The sequence below is a fragment of the Oryza brachyantha genome, chromosome 10 (assembly GCF_000231095.2).
Source record: "Oryza brachyantha chromosome 10, ObraRS2, whole genome shotgun sequence".
Classification (NCBI taxonomy): Eukaryota; Viridiplantae; Streptophyta; class Magnoliopsida; order Poales; family Poaceae; genus Oryza; species Oryza brachyantha.
This window is the reverse complement of record NC_023172.2, coordinates 1,842,449-1,857,115: the sequence shown is the minus strand read 5'-3', so window position 1 is coordinate 1,857,115 and position 14,667 is coordinate 1,842,449. Positions and strand designations below refer to the sequence as shown.

The following is a 14,667-nucleotide window of genomic DNA, read 5'->3' as shown; positions in this document are numbered from 1 at the left end:
TTGGTAATATGCACTATGAGTGATGATGATTGTGGTTGGAAAGTTTCAGAAATATATATGCTGTACTAGTCTAGTTAGTTGTTGATTATGTATGGCCACAGAATTAACAGTGATTGGCTCATCAATCGTCACAGGGCACTGCATACATAGGACAAGCGCACGCTGTTCAAGGATGATGACGAACCATTAGTTGGGTTGTAATTTACTACTCCTTTCTTCCCATGATTTTGAATGGCATATCCAACAGTAGGACAATAGCCATCTATATATATCCATGTCATATTAATCATCCTATGTGGCATCATTAACTCAAGAAAAACTTAGAAGCTGTCTCTTCATTCATCTTCTGCTTGGGCACGTGCTCCCAAACTACATGCAATCCTTTTAGAGAAAAACTTCATGCGTTGGTTGCATGTAACAAATATAAACTATAGAAAATGATGTATTAAATATTATAGAGATAGCTAAGAGCATCTCCAAGAGAGTCGCCAAATGACTCCAAGTTAAAATTTAGAGATTTAGCCTAAAATTCGTACTCCCACAGACTGGTCAACCGGATGGCCAAGCCATCCGATAAGCCAAACCACCCCTACCGCTGGCCAAATTTGGCCAGCCAAAAGGCACTTGCCAAACGTGGGACCCACGTATGGCCTACGCACAATACTACTGTACTACTACAGCAACATGACAGTCGCCGAATGGCTGCTGGGAGGGTCGCCGTCGGGAGTCACCACCGTGTCCAGAACCGCCGGCTCGCCGCCTGCGTGCCAGATCTAGCCGTCGCTGCCGCCATTTGGGGCCGCCGCCTCCGCGCCGGTGCGGCCTGCCTTTGCCACTGCCGGGTGAAGGAAAGAGGAGAGAGAAAGAAAGAGAAAAGGAGAGAGGGAGAGAAAGAGATGGAGGAAGAGGGATAGAAAAAGAGAGAGAAGATGATGACATGTGGGACCTAGCTATCATAGACTTGAAATAGAGAGGGTGGATGAAGAGACTGTTGGAGTAAAAAACGAATTTGAGTGGCCAAATGAAATAGGGAGTAGCTAAATTAGTATTTTGAGAGTCTAATTTGGGTTGTCTGTTGGAGATGCTCTAAGTAGACATTATTGTATGAGTTGTCTATTTTCTTATCTATATATAACTTATTGATAACAATTGTCTACACTGTTGTACATGCCCTGACACTCTATATTTATCCTATATATAATGACTGTTATCTTTGAAGCAATAATGTGTTAAAGGTTGGTATCGCCAATGCATTATAGTTTGAAAAGGTGAGCATAGTACATTTAAAAAACCAAATGACATTATGGTGTTTTTAGTTTATATTGATACGTGAGATTAGCTACAAAATAAATTCTTTCTGTTATGGGACGAGTATTTGATTTGGATGTTTGCTCCTGCTAGGTTTCGGTGGCCCTAGACAGGTTGGTAGTAGAGGGAAATTTTTTTATTAAATAAACCTTTTTAGCAAGTAATTTTATTACTAAACCACCAGACAAACATTTTGTAAAACTGAACCTTTTGGCCACGTCAGTATTGGCGACGTGGCAAGACAACGTTGTCACATAGTCTGTTTAGCATGGCATTGTTGACATTGAAAATAGTAACAACGGTCACACATGTAGGCCTAAGAGTTAATCTTAGACCACTCTAGTGCAGGACCTAATTATTAGAATTGCTGGCCACACCAGTTAGTTTGATCCTGCAACTGACAAGATATAACATGGGAAATAGTCAACCCTGAAATCGCTATCGGCTGGATAACCGATACCGTCTCAAGACCCTAGCCGATGAACTAGACAATCGACTTTACAGGAATTTTAGGAGGGACAGTGTAAATGTGTTGAATCGGCTGAATCAGAGGCATGACAAATGCCAAACATACTAACCAATCAATTAATCTTAAAAGATCGGACTCAACCGAGACAATCTTTAAGATTAATCAGCCGATCGGACTAGTTTAGCACTTATCGCATGTAAAATCGAAAGCCGATAGGAGACTAAATACGAAATCTAATATAAACTAGAGCGCTATACCAATTACTAGCATAAAACAATAACAATTAACTACATACATACCCATACTAGATCTAGAAGATCCGACCTAATCGAGACAGTACAGATCAAAGTATAATCATATTTGAAATCAACAAAGTATTGCAGTATACGAATAACAGGATAGCAAACCAGCGTAATCTATCAACCTACTCATTAATCCTAGCCGACCGGACAAACCTCTATAAACTGATCGCACCAAGTACACATAGATCAGACCTAACCGAGACAGTATGCGACCTAGTACGATATAATCATAGGAATATGAAGATCGATGGACTTAATAAATAAATCAACAGATTACTTGGGATAATGCTGGCTAAAACGCCAGCGATAAACCCTCACGAGCATTCAATCCAATCTGACAATAGGAACCTGGTTAACCAGATTGATCGGACCGAACCGAGACAGAATCAAGTTGCCCAGAATCATGCTAGTAGATCAAATAGAGGAACTTACAAGGATTTGATCGAAACTACTACTTCAAGCCAAAACAGATTAAAGTGATAGCAGAACTTAGCCCGTCGATCAACCAGGTAGGAGATCAGACTTAACTGAGACAGTCATGTTCTAGTTGATCGACGGGTTTTGACAAACATGAACTTACATTGCGAAGCTGACAAACTCTGCGTCGAAAGCCCAAGCAAGTCGAAGGTTTTGTGGCGATGTGCTGAATTTGATTGATCTGAAGATAATTTTTCAATGACCCTCGACACACATATTTATACCCTCGGGTGTTAACTAACCTAACCGGATAAGAATCCGTCACTAACTTGTAATGTTCGGACTTTCATTAAACATAAAAATCCTAAATAAACTCTAAGATAAATCCTAATTAATCTACACGGACTCTCAACCAATACCGAATCTATCTCTAAACCTTGGGCCCAATCGGACTTCAACTCCCGTCCGATTCGGACTCTATCGGTTGCATTTGTGCCGCTTCCAATCTCCTGCCTTCAGCCGATTCGTCTTTTCTTGTCTGATTCGGTCTTTAGTTGTGTTTCAATCCATAATGACAATTTGTCAAAATCTGGCGTTAACAGGCATGGCGTGGCAGTCTTGCCTAGGGTTTGCAAAACCGCGAAAGCCGCGGCGATTACCGTGGTAACCGTGCTCTCTGCGAAGGCACGGTTTCGGTAAACCGCGGTAACCGAGTTTACATTTGAGGAGAATTTGAAAAAATTGAGAGAATTTAATGAAAAAAATATATGTGGTATATGTTGATATATAGTGTAGTTTTGTCAAAGAAATTAATGAAAAAATATATTCCTAGTGTAATTAAAAATTATAAATGAGTATTTCGGGAAACAAAATTAAAAAATAGTAATATTTCATAGAAAGATGGTCAAGAATATTTTGTGTTGAGTAGACACTAGACACTAGGGTACATAATGTTCAAATACAAATATACAACGATGGATATATGGAAAATATGTATATAGAAAAATTATACGTGCATCTTAGTACGTATATAATAGTTTTATTCGTAATAATGGGTAGTAGGTATAGTTGTGACGCAACAATCAAAATGAAGTTGTTATTACTTGTTATTGGAGTGAATTATTTGGTGAAGGGTGATATGTCGGTGTATGTTTGTATGTTGCAATATTAAGAATTTAGAAAATGTCATGTGAAAATTTTTTTGTTTTTCCTATAACATGTCCTATTGTCATAAATATAGTCACAAAATATTTTTCTATTTTTCATGTATTTTTTAGATTTTTTAAAGTTTTTTTTTGCATTTGACATCACACCCGCGGTCTCCTCGCGGTAACCGCGGTTTTCTCGCGGTAACCACGGTTTCGGCTAAAAAAATCGTGCGGTAAGGCGCGGTAACCGCCGTTCTCATGTGTTGTTCCAGCAAGTAGGAACCGCAGTTTTCGTGGCTTACCGCGCTGTAACCGCGGCAAACCGCGCGAGTTTAAATTCAAATTTTTTGGATCCAAATTCATCCCGGTTTATGCATTTTTTGCGGTTACCATGCGGATCCGCGGGAGTGCGGTACCGCGGTTTTGGCGGCTTGCTCGGTAAGGGAAACCTTGGTCTTGCCACGCCAATGTCAGTGGCGCGCCACCGATAATGGCGTGACAAGCTGTTTCGCCACACTAATGTTTATGGTGTGGCCAAAAGGTTCATACGGTGAAAATATTTTCACCGGAAATTTAGTAATAAAATTATTTATTAAAAAGGTTTAAAAAATAAAAAAATTTCTAGCAGAGGTGGGTGTGGAGTGACCACTGTATCCTATCTAGCTATTTTACTACATAATTGTGACATGCTTTTATACCTCAAGGATACGCATGCACACCATAATTGTATATATTACTCCCTGCCCTAAAATACTAGTAATCGTGCACGTGCAAGGCACGTTTCCTACTATGTCATGATAAACATAAATAAATTTGTTATTTTTTCCATGACATGTCACACAAAATATATAAAAACAAAGTTAATATGCCACATAACTCTCCCTTTATATTGTTATATGTATCTCTCTATATATATACAGTGCTCTGAGCGCCATGTAGTACACAGCACGTGACATACCACAACCAAACCAGACCCACACCACTCACCAATAGAGCAACCACCCCTCTTATATAAGATGCAATTAAATTTTAACTATTTGAATTATTTGCGAGGTGCCTCGAATAAAGTGAGTTAAGCTTTGACTCATTTCAGTCAAATTTTAACTTACTGAAGCACGAATACAAGCCAGTGAACACGAGTTAATTTTTAACTCAAACATGTTACACGTATATCGAGTTATTTTTAACTGCCACACCCACCAACAAGTGCGCATATCACGCTGTTATACTATGCGGTTAAAGTTTGATTAAAAATGTAGTTATACTTATATCGTCATTGACAAAATTATTTTTATCCAAAAAACATGACAATCGATGTTGATCGACGTACACATCTTCTATGTTGACTAATTTGGTGCTTTGAGGTGATGTTTCTACCGTCATTTGTGTAATAAAATCTTGGTCGATCAACTCATATTCTGCAAAGCATACAAAGAAAATAATAATAATGAACATAGTAACTAAACTTTCTTACCTTGTGGTAGATAATTATAAGTCTGGTCAATTATTGAACGTATCAAATTCAAAGGTCCATTAGTTTGATAAGACATTTTAACTTTGTAGGGCATATATGTGCCACTTCTTGCTCCATCATCCATGCAAACATGCCTGATGAATCTGCAAAAATGAGCGACGATCAAACATACGTATATGTGAACAAAAAATTATCTTAGTGTATTTACATTTAATATTAATATCGGCATACAATGACTATAGATATATGTTATATCATGGAGATGTTTTTATTTATTTAAAAACAAAAAGTGAGCTGAATACTTATTTTTATGTAAAAAATAAATAATTACATATAAATGTTGATACCCATATAATTCGTAAATTAATAGCACCCTATAACAGTAATAGCACAAACCGATCCAAAGATCATACTTCAAGCTGTTATCACAAGGGAAAGATTGTAGGGAGCAAAAAAGCTTAGCGTAACCAAGCACATTACCTGGAGCTGCTCGGATATCTCAAAGTCAAGGTCAGCATGTTACCATTTTTTATTTCCATAGTCAAGGCAATCAAGCTGGTAATCCAATCAAAGGATGTTTGCCATTTGCTTCTGTATGAAACCAAGAATACTGAATCCTCTACATGAAGATTTCAGCTTATTTGCAAACGTTGGGTCCTTCCGATTTTTTAAGTTCTCACGGCTTGTCACCATTTCATACAGCACACAATTATAATCTCGAAGTGCTTGCTGGAGTCTATCGAAGTATCTGATAAATAAAACTGTATATTTCAGCTAATGTACTTAGCCTAGTAGTCAACTATACAGATACTGCAACATTGTGAAAATGGAAAATGAACACAATGGATCTTCCAATAAGCAAATGATGATTGCCATAGACAAAAGTTTTTCAATGCCAACAACTATGACTGTCAGTAGATAGTAATAGGTAAACATGAAAGAGCCTAGAGCGCATACTCTTTGTCAGCAATGTGGGCAGTAGAAACCAAATCAACCTGCAGCAAACAGAAAGTTCAAAATCAATCACAGACAAGATGCTAATTGAGAAGTAACACAAGTTCACCACTAAGTACTTATTAGTCGGAAAATTTCTTATCAAAAACCCAAAACCCGAGTAGGCCCGTAGCAAGAAGAGAAGTAAAATCAAAACACGGGGGAATGTTTTTTCTCAGCAAGCTGAAACCGTCGGAAGTGAATTGCAGTTTGCTGGGTGAGATTGCGCATAATTTCTCTTCGTCCCGTTGAGAAAAATCTCCATGATTTGGAGAGATACGGTGTCACGTAGCTTCAATCAACAGGCTTACATGGAGGAAGGGGTGGAGGATTGACCACGGGAACCGCTTCTTATAGCGCACCACCACCGTCTGCAGCTCCTCGTTGCACACCCCAGTGCCCCCACCTCCCCCGGACCCCGGGCGGCGGTACCGCAGGTAGTCAGTGATGGAGCTGCTCACCACGAGCCGCTCCGGCGCCCCATCCGCACCCACCGCCACGTCGCCGGCCGGTCGGAGTGAGTCGGGCGGCGATGGCCTGCGTCGTCGCGGCGGACAGGAGCGGGGTGGGCGGTGGCCAGGAGCGGCGGCAGCCTGTGTCAAGGCGATGGGGGCAGTGCTCGGTCATGGGGCAGGGGGAGGAATCACCGTGGCAGAGACCGTGATCAGGGGTGTGTCTCGCGTAGGATTGCGAGAGACAGTTATTTTACATCATTCTGGATCATTGGATATGTGTATCTGATGATGGAAAATGGATCGAGTAAATTATGTGTATTTATGGCTCCTCTTTTTAGATTAGTATAGATATAGATATAGATAAGTTGATATTGGAACGAAAATTCGTTAGAGATTGACAGTCAAAAGCCACAATTGCCTTCTTCCGTGGTTCCTTCAGTACCATTTCCTTTTCTCTTACTACCTCCGTTTCAAATTATTTTTTGTTCTAGTTTTGTCCTAAGTTAAACATTTTTAATTTTTAATGGTATTTAAGTGGTATATCATCACCCTTCATGTTTCTGCTTCTGATTATAGTTATAAGCCAAATTTTACATTTTAACTTTAAATTTAGAGTTGATTTAGGGATTTTTCACTGAAATTTATTTTTCAGCTTTGACTTTTAACTAGATCATTAAGAATACGAATAAAAAATTTTATTCACCAATTATTTTTCATTTGCAAGCACGTGGTTGGTTGGTTTTTTGGGTACATAATGCAACTGAAGGGCTACTAGATGTGCCTTAACATAATATTACAAACTTGACACTCTTATTCCACTACAACAAAGCTGAAAATAAAATCATAGAGCATAGACTCAAATAACAATCAGAGTGTCGATCTTAATCCACATAAACAAATTTCAGACCACAACATGCATCGACTTTGCTGACATCAGATCTGAGATTTTAACCATTTCGCTTTCTCTTCAACACAAGAAGGCGCTCTGCTATATTTGTCATCTCTGGTCTCTGATGCACATCAAGATTAAGACATTCCACAGCAATCCCCACGATATTGTCAATATCCTCGAGGTCCCCTGTTAACGCAATTTCCTCATCAAACAGCTCGGTTACTCCCTGATTATTTTTATGAGCATCAAGAAAACTCGTCACTAAGGTATTGTTGTCAGAGTATGTGGCTTTCTTCCTGCTGATCAGTTCTAAGAGCACAATTCCGAAACTGTAGACATCACTTTGCTTTGTCAAGAGTCCAGTTTGTAGATATACTGGATCCATATAAATGGGATCACCGACGACGATAGTTGCATGCTGTTCCTGGTCTTTGGCAATAAGCTTTGATATGCCAAAGTCAGAGATTTTCGGCAGAAAGTTATCATCCAAAAGTATATTTGCTGGCTTAACATCACCATGCAGGATTGTGTTACTGGTTTTGGAGTGCATGTAAGCCAGACCTTCAGCTGATCCAGCAGCAATACTTAAACGCATGTTCAAATCTAGAGGATCCTTTTTGCTTCCGTGAAGAAGGTCATGGAGACTGCCATTGGAAACAAACTCGTAGACTAGCATTGGCATATCAACTTCTAGGCAACAACCTATCAGCTTGACAATGTTCTTGTGGATAATTCGAGATTGGATGATGACTTCATTAGCAAAATCAGCAAACTGTTCTTTCTTTTGCACATCAGTGTTGTTTGGCTTCTTTACTGCTACTAGTTGATTTTCAAGATGTCCCTTGTACACCTCACCAAAGAAACCTTTTCCTACAATGTTGCCCTTTTTCAGAATTGGCTTGAGATCCTCCATTTTATAAATCTTTATGTTCTTGACTTGTTCTAATGTGGGACCGCCATTCTTAATAAAAAAATCCCTCATCTTTCCTTTCTCCTTGCGAAGCAACACAATGAACACAACGATTCCCATTACTAGAAGACTAGATATTGCACCTGCATGGATGGCAATAATTAAAAGGCAACCTAATTGTGTATGTTCATAATGTACAGAATACAATTTGAATTAGGAGCATCGCAGCAGTGTCGTATGGGCATTTCATTGTAATATTTCCATTCTAGAGGAATATATTAATTAGGGCATATATATTCCATATTTGGCCCTGGGAAACTTTTCTCAAAATGATCCAGTTTTCACCAGAAAATCAAAATCGGATGAATTATACCCCCAACCAGATCCCGATGAATAATATCTGAAACCAGATTCGGTAGTTCTGTGTGAAATGGCAGTAGAGTTTTTCTCTAGCATATAAACATTTTATTAAGTAAGTTTCATGGTAAGTGGCATCTAACTGTTGCAAAAGATGCACAGTAGGAGTCTGCACTACGGGCCGACATTCAAATAAAATCACTACTCCCTCCGTTTGAGTATATATATATGGTTGGGTTCTTTTACATATATTTTTTTGTTGGATTTTGCACGTGCTTTAAATTGCTAAACGGTAGATTTTTAAAAAAAAGTTCTATAGAGAAGTTCATCATCGTATTTCTAAAAATATATTTTTCCAACTTTGTAGCTATTAGTAGATTTCTATTGTTTATAACCTTAAATAGGTATAAAAAAGTCAAAAATCTTTCATCTTCCTCCATAAGAAGAACGCAACCATAATAAGGTTCGACAGTATTGCCTGTCCTTATTTGGATGTTAAGGGTAGAATAAACAACTAGTCCCTTAGTTTTAGCTTATAACATATTTTGTTTCTATCTATATTCATCTATAAATTAATGCATATGTTATATATATATATATATCCAAATTTATTATCATCCATATAAATATAGAGAAAAAAATCTTATAACTTGAAATAGTAGTTTTTGGTTCAAGCTAAAAAGGAAACGTGAGAAGTGTTCAACGGATAAAAGTGGATCTTTTACCCATTTATTACAATCTCCATTTTTTTATTTGAGGCCCAAACTTTTATATCTACATTTAACCAATCATCTTAATAAAAAAATTCATAATTATTTATTATGTTATTGAAATTTATTTTACTAGTAAATATGCTTTAAGCATGAATACATCACTTACCGACTGCTACTTTAGCAGGAAGAGGAATTTTTTCCGAGCAAGTTCCAGCTTTGCCATCGCCTTTCCACCCAGGTTTGCAAGGGCAGTCGTAGGACCCTTGCCTGTTTATGCAGATCCCATCACTCGAGCAAGGGTACACATCTCTATGGGCACACTCGTCGATGTCTGTTAATCGCCAAATTATGCAGATGGTTGAGTAAAGCTAGAAAGAAATTAATGAACTGGGTCATTTTTTTGGCTTTTTAAACAATTTATTAATAAAAAATATACATGTTTTTATCGATCTAAAGGTTAAAATACAAACTACCACTAAAAAACTAAAATTAACTTCAAATTAAAAGTTAAAATTTAAATATTGGCATGCAAAGATAAGCAGAAGCGAAAAGACGGGCCGCGGCAACATTTGCATACATGAAGTGTAAAATTACAGAGCTTTTACCCAACGGGTAAATCCTGCAGGATACCGTATATTTCTACCGAGGCATTGGTCACGCATAAAGGATATATATGAGGCAAAATTTATAAGCCTTACTAAGCACGTATATACACTTCATCTGTTTTCAAATCTCATGTCACTTTGGAACGTGCAGCAAAATATAAAAAAAAATCTCGTTGTTACACATGAAATTAAATATTAAAAAATATTAAGATTTTATATGAGAAATAAATTATGGGTACCATTCTCGTTGTTACACATGAAATTAAATATTCTATGTCCAGCTAGGTTTCCAGACTTTCTGCAAATACATAAGCAGAAAAAATAAGGATGAATATATACATTAGAGAGTAGTAATGATATAATATATCCTAAACTCTTTTGAATGCCATCACATAAACAAAACAATCAAACTTTTCTGTCTATAAGCATTTGTTACTAAGATCATCTAAACAAACTATGATAAAATAATAGCAAACCACCGGTTAATAGTGAATATAGTAGCTTTGTATAATTAATTATAGGTTGATAATACAAGTTTACACGGTAATTTCAAATCTTGTAATACCAAGTTTATACACTATTTCAAAAAATATTAGAACACCAAATTAATACACTAATTTTAGAATCACCGCGACATCAAGTTCGCACGTTGCAAAGACAATTTTAATTAACTAATATATTTAAATTATCTAATATAAGCATAAGATTTACACTCTATAAAGCTAAACTTAATGAAAGCTACTTTATACAAACATGAGAATTATCCCATACAACTTTTCATCTCCTTATAATAAATAAAAAATTACTGATGTTTGTATATATCAAATAAATAAAACAACTGTGTAACTCTCATATAAGACATAATTGAAAGTATAAATTTTTTATGAGCTTAAAAGCAAATTGCATCGTGTCTTCTTATATTACATACAAATATATTTAAATCCAATATTAATTGATAATATAATAGCTAGCAAATATTTATCACACGAGTTTTTTTATGCTTTAAAAATATATCATATAGTTTATAACAAACTAAAGTTACTAGTGATGTTTCTACTGGTTGTGTTTATAACATATCCATAATGATTTAAAAATATTTTATAGTGATGTATCATTGACAGATCAATAAATTTACTTATTTCATATAAAAAAGAGGATGCTGATACAATACTCCTAGAACCCTAAATATTCCTTACTATTTACTAGAGATTTATCTCTTATGCTATTGTTAGTGATTTGATATTTTGGGTATACTACAATAGTGGTCTAAAGTCTTCAACGAGTTGATGATGAGCGTAGTTGCGACATCTTAGCATCACTGACGGTGTTCTAACGGTGTTTCATGTCGGTTTATGCTATGGCGCGTGCTGCATTGACGTAGTAATTTGATTTTGATTCTAAAAAGGTATAGAATGCATATTTATAAAAAAATTATGATGGAAAAGGTTATATATTTATATTTATATAAAGTCTCTAATATATAGAAGGTATTGCCTTGTTTCTAATTAAAAAGATAATTTCTAACCTATAGAATCTCTATAACTACTAAGATAATTTCTAATTTAACTCTCTAATATATGGAAAGCCTTCACAACGAGAGGTGGCGTCTATCAAGCTTTAGCTATTAGATTCGAAGAATGAGGAACGAAGAACGCACAATAAGTAAAACATGTGTGTGCATCACTGTAGGGGCTTATTCGGTTTGGAGTAATTTCAACCCAAATGAATAGGAAAAGTGGAGGAATAGGGATGTATGGCTTTTCAAGAGGTTTGAGTGGATAGAAAATTTCCTATGTTTTCTCTCTATATCTTGTAGGAAGGAAAAATTTTTCTTTGATTTTTCTATGGTGCATTCCTACCAACCACCGAATGGCTTTCAAAAGAGTTCAATCCTTAGGAATTGGATTCTTTGTTATTTTGAAATGAATAGGCCCTACGTAAAGAAGAAAGATGATGTTGATGTGGAGTAGTATATGCATTAAACACGTGTGGCCCCATTTGTTTCCCCATTAACAATCACATATTTTCTCCTTTTTCACGCGCACGCATTCCGAACTGTTAAACGGTGTATTTTTTGCGAAAATTTTATATAAGAAAGTTACTTTAAAATTAAGATTAATCTATTTTTTAATTTTTATAACTAATAATTAATTAATCATATACTAATCTATTGTCCGCGCCGGTTAACAACCCGCTGTAAAGAAGATCGAAGGGGATACAGGTACATATCGTACCTTGACATCCGTCAGGAATATAAGGGTTGCCATCATATCCATCCTTGCATTTGCAGACATAACCAGGCCCGTTGGTTGCATTGGCACACGTGCTGTTGCCGCTACGGCAGGCCGTAGGCAACGGTGTGCCTGCCGCGGGGCACGCAGCGTCGACGTCCCTGATGGCGAAGTCCAGGACGACGGGCACTCCCCTTTCAACGTTCCTGCGCAAGAAGCCGTCATCATGGAGGTCACTCGCGGAGAAGTTATACCAGGACTTCTCCACCAGCATAGCGAAGGAGCATGAGTTGGTCGGAGTCGGGCTCGGGCCACTGCGCTTTAGAACCTTGACCGTGGTGCGGCTGCAGCGGAGGTCCGGCGGCATGTCGAACTGGCAGCAGCCGATTCCCACGCATGGTGCGCCATCGGTGGGCACGGCCGGCGGGTTGACTACCGAAGCGCACAGCGCCAGGTATCCGTCGTCCAGACCGTATGTCGTGCCAGGCCATGCGCCCAGGAGATTGGCCTGCACACGACTTCCGATGCCGACGAGAAGGTTACCGGTCCTTGACAGGATGAACGGCGACGTTGCAGTGTCTATGAGCTGCGTTCTGAGCCAGGAGCCACCGACGTCGTTGGCGCTGCAGTCGAAGCTGAAGGCGGCGTACACCCGCGCTTGCCCCAGCGGCGCCCAGGCATCGATGAACTCCACAGGCATGTAGGATCCACTGTAGCCGCAATTCTTGGTGGAGCCGTAGCTGCCGCAGGAGTCTTGAATCCACAGCACAGGGCTGGTCTTGTCGAGTTTGGGGTTGGCGAGGAAGGGGCGAGGGGGACGGAACGTGTCGTTGCAGACGATCTGGAAGCCAGGCAGGAAGCAGCCGGCCTTGGTGCCGAAGGGGTACGGGATGCTGACGCCGCCGCACTTGTCGGGGCAGCCCGGCAGGGTGATCGGCCCACCACCCTGCACTTCCGCCGCTTCGGCAACGCCTGCCGGCGGGAGTTGGCTCGTACGGGTTGCTGAAAGGAGCAACCACCGCAGCAGCAGAACCCACAACGACTTTGCGACGGGACTGGTCATGGCGCTAGCCGCTGTGCCCATGCACTCCAGTGGACAGTGTGGTACAGACATCGGTACATGACGCAGGTATAATTTATATAGGGTCCTATAGACCACGGAGCTGTTTACGTCACATCGGATGTTTAGACACCGATTTCATTTCAAGTTTTAAACATAAACTAATAAAAAATTAATTTTATAAATGAGAGCTAATCCGCGAGACGAATTTTTTAAGCCTAATTAATCCATAATTAGAGCATAGTTACTGTAGTATTACATATGCTAATCATGGATTAATTAGGCTTAATAGATTCGTCTCGTGAATTAGTTCATAATCATGGATGGGTTTTATTAATAGTCTAGCTTTACTATTTATAATAAGTGTCCAAATATTTGATGGGACAAAAGGGCAAAATTGTCCCAAACACCCTCTACATCATTGAATAAGGCCCTGTTTAGGGGGTGTTTGTTTATAAAGACTAAAACTTAGCCCCTAATCAAATCGGATGTTGGACACTTATTATAAATATTATTATAAATAGTAAACGTAGACTATTAACAAAACTCATCCATAATCTTGGACTAATTCGCGAGATGAATCTAATAAGCCTAATCCATGATTAGCCTATGTGATGCTACAGTAAATATTTGCTAATTATGAACTAATTAGGCTCAAAAAATTCATCTCCCGGATTAGCTCTCATTTATGAAATTATTTTTTTATTACTCTATATTTAATACTTCAAATTAGTGTCCAAACATCCAATGTGACATGGGGCTAAAAAGTTTAGCCCCATCTAAACAACTCCTTAGTTTCCAAAAACTTTTTCTAAAAACATCACATCGAATCTTTACACACCTAAACAAAGCATTAAATATATATGAACATTAAAACTAATTACAAAGTTATGGGAGAAATCGTGGGATGAATATTTTAAGTCTAATTAGGACGTGATCAACATATATGTTTTGAGTGGTTTGAAGGTGCTTCATCTTACGACAACAGTAGAGGTAGGAGGAGTACTTCTAATCATAATAGTTGGTTATTCAAGATTTATTGTATTGAATAAAAAATCATAGACTCCTTCCAATAATATGTCACATCCAAAAAATATTATGGTTATAACTATCTTACTAGACAATGCATCCCGCTACGTACTAGATAGTCAATAACAGTTAAAAAGGACCTACATGTTATCAGAAAAATAAGTATATAAATTAATAAATATATATGTTTTGAGTGGTTCGAAGGTGCTTCATCTTACCACTGTAGAGGAAGAGGACTACTTCTAATCCTAACAGTTGGCTATTCATCATTTATTGTATTGAATAAAAAGTCATGGACTCCTTA

General features: G+C 38.1%; 1 protein-coding gene and 1 long non-coding RNA gene across 2 annotated transcripts; both read right to left on the bottom strand.

Annotated features, from left to right (window-relative positions):
* Positions 1-4,881: 4,881 nt before the first annotated feature.
* On the bottom strand, positions 4,882-6,514 carry LOC121055613. The gene is made up of 4 exons (XR_005812652.1): positions 6,423-6,514; positions 6,076-6,113; positions 5,599-5,866; positions 4,882-5,261 (listed from the first exon to the last, which is right to left on the bottom strand). It is a non-coding gene; the product is annotated as an uncharacterized LOC121055613 (long non-coding RNA).
* A 755-nt stretch (positions 6,515-7,269) lies between these two features.
* Positions 7,270-13,337, bottom strand: LOC102709207 (wall-associated receptor kinase 5-like). Its single transcript, XM_006662128.3, has 3 exons — positions 12,278-13,337; positions 9,605-9,769; positions 7,270-8,511 (listed from the first exon to the last, which is right to left on the bottom strand). The coding sequence occupies exons 1-3, from the start codon at positions 13,335-13,337 to the stop codon at positions 7,514-7,516; spliced, it is 2,223 nt and encodes a 740-aa protein (XP_006662191.2). The 3' UTR covers positions 7,270-7,513.
* Between the last annotated feature and the right edge of the window lie 1,330 nt (positions 13,338-14,667).

What these genes read in the sequence shown, in the direction of transcription:
- LOC102709207 (XM_006662128.3), bottom strand. Translation starts at nt 13,337, where the DNA reads ATGACCAGTCCCGTCGCAAAGTCGTTGTGGGTTCTGCTGCTGCGGTGG. An exon ending in TATTCCTGACGGATGTCAAG is followed by an intron (nt 9,770 to 12,277) that starts GTACGATATGTA and finishes GGCGATTAACAG; the next exon opens with ACATCGACGAGTGTGCCCAT. An exon ending in TCCTGCTAAAGTAGCAGTCG is followed by an intron (nt 8,512 to 9,604) that starts GTAAGTGATGTA and finishes CCATCCATGCAG; the next exon opens with GTGCAATATCTAGTCTTCTA.